The sequence below is a fragment of the Tachysurus vachellii genome, chromosome 4, assembly GCF_030014155.1.
Source record: "Tachysurus vachellii isolate PV-2020 chromosome 4, HZAU_Pvac_v1, whole genome shotgun sequence".
NCBI classification, from domain to species: Eukaryota; Metazoa; Chordata; class Actinopteri; order Siluriformes; family Bagridae; genus Tachysurus; species Tachysurus vachellii.
Window position 1 is genome coordinate 30,676,084 of NC_083463.1, and position 2,056 is coordinate 30,678,139.

Below are 2,056 nucleotides of genomic sequence, written 5' to 3' on the forward strand. Positions count from 1 at the left end.
TAGAATAAATTATAGAGAATAATAGAATAATACCTAATACCTAATAAAGAGCTATAAAGAACATAAACAATGTTCATGTTAGTAATAATATTGTCATTATATAAAGAACTGGAACTGATGAAGATGATGATGATGATGATGATGATGATGATGATGATGATGAATTGACAGCCTCGAGCACTCGCTTTAGGGATGAATAGGGAAAATCAGATCAGCCTCAAGAGCCATCTCGGACTCGAGTTGGCCTGTCCGGCAGGAGCGCATGCGCACTGTGCGCCCCGCTGCTTTCCTTTTCAGCAGCTGCTCGGAGGAGCCGGAATTCCAACATGGCAGTATCGGTGGTGGTCAGTCTCACCCGCAATAACTTGGAGCGGCTCCAAAACACCAGCGACTGAGACCGGGACTGGACGGAGCGGAAGTCTCGCGCGCTTCCCGACGAGCATAGCCGGTCGCCAAAAAGCGCGTGACGGCTCCGCTGTCTCCTCAAATAAACAGGTAAGAGTTTTTATATACATATTACATATCTGGAGCTTATTGTCCACGAGCTGTGTCCGTCCGTGTGTGTGTGTGTGTGTTTGAGAGAGAAAGGGGCCATGACAGCGCACGGACAGCGGCGCTGCGCGCGGACAGAACGGACACCGGAGATCCGTTCCGCCATGAGATCCGAGACCGAGACACAAAAAGGCGGTTCCGTTAAGCTAATCGCGGATGATAAGGAGTTGCCAAACAAAGTGGGGATTTTGTCTAATGCTTATTTAATCAGTTAGTGTGTCCGGTTCAGTGGTCAACATGCAGCACTGACCGAGAGAGGAAATCACAGACAAGCTTTAATATATATATGTATATATATAAACTAAACGAAACAAAACATCTGTTTAGGTCCAAAAGGAAACGAACAGATGTGTTACCCCTACAAACCATTTCCCCATAAGGATCTAATGGTTTAATGGTTTTAATGAAGTCGGATAAACAGCTCTTTGGTGTCAGCTGCTGTGTTTAAATATATATATAAATATATAATAGTCTCATAGAAAGGTGTCGGTGGACTGGTACCATCAAGTGTACATCTTTTTTATCTATCTATCTATCTATCTATCTATCTATCTATCTATCTATCTATCTATCTATCTATATATATATATAGTAAAATATCACATCATATATATCACAGTAAAATGCGTAATTGCCCCGTAATGACCAGACCCGAGTTTACTATTATTTACAAAACCCTTGATCTTCTCTTGATGGTACCAAACAAGTAAAAGTAGAGTTCTACTTCTCACGCAGGAAAATAAATGGCACTAATCGTTACCTTTGCTTTTAGCTTTATCTTTTGTTTCATAGGTTTCACCTGGAAACGTAGATATGGTGCACCTTCAAAAAAATATAGTAGATAATAAGCTACATAATAAAGCTATAAAGATGCACCAATGGGTAACAACAGGTGGACCTGTGATTGTACCAATCTGACATCAAGCTATAGGTATATTTTACTATATATATATATATATATATATATATATATATATATATATATATATATATATATATATATATATATATATTATTGATCATGCATGTACGTTGTATCATATTTCCGTGTCCATTAAATCATCGATATTAAAAGATCTCCAGGCTGCTGATAGCAGATTTAAATCACGGATCAGTTCCAGGTCACGTGTTAAAGCATTAGGAGTGTTTACATTGTGATATCGAGCCTGTGGGCAAAACGCAAACTTTTATTAATAGCCATTTAAAAATCTTTGGAATGATGGAAAGCGAGTGAAACGAGTGAAAAGAGGGAAATCGTTTGGAGCATGCAACTTTAATTTGTTGTAAATAGTGAAAGAATGATAACTCTCTCTTTTATTCTCTCTCTCTCTCTCTCTCTCTCTCTCTCTCTCTCTCTCTCTCTCTCTCTCTCTCTCTCCCTTTAATTGCACACAGAGGTTAATGAGAGAGGGTCTTTTACTTTCTTCCCAACTAAAAAATGTCTGATCTCTGATTTCCTCTCTCTTTCTCTCCTTCCATCCCTCCTCCCTAGCGACATGATGAG

The 2,056-nt window shown here is 39.3% G+C and overlaps 1 protein-coding gene across 2 annotated transcripts in view; it reads left to right on the top strand.

The window, feature by feature from the left end:
- The first annotated feature begins 295 nt into the window (after nucleotides 1-295).
- LOC132844960 (fidgetin) overlaps nucleotides 296-2,056 on the top strand; it is a 20,064-nt gene continuing 18,303 nt past the window's right edge. The window contains exons 1-2 of one of the 2 annotated variants that reach the window (XM_060868879.1): nucleotides 296-495; nucleotides 2,045-2,056. The exon at nucleotides 2,045-2,056 is cut by the window's right edge and continues 11 nt beyond it. In XM_060868879.1, the coding sequence (XP_060724862.1) occupies nucleotides 2,049-2,056 (8 nt within the window). In that variant the 5' untranslated portion in view covers nucleotides 296-495; nucleotides 2,045-2,048. The remainder of the gene's footprint in view (nucleotides 496-2,044) is intronic. The other variant, XM_060868880.1, reaches the window with a different exon arrangement.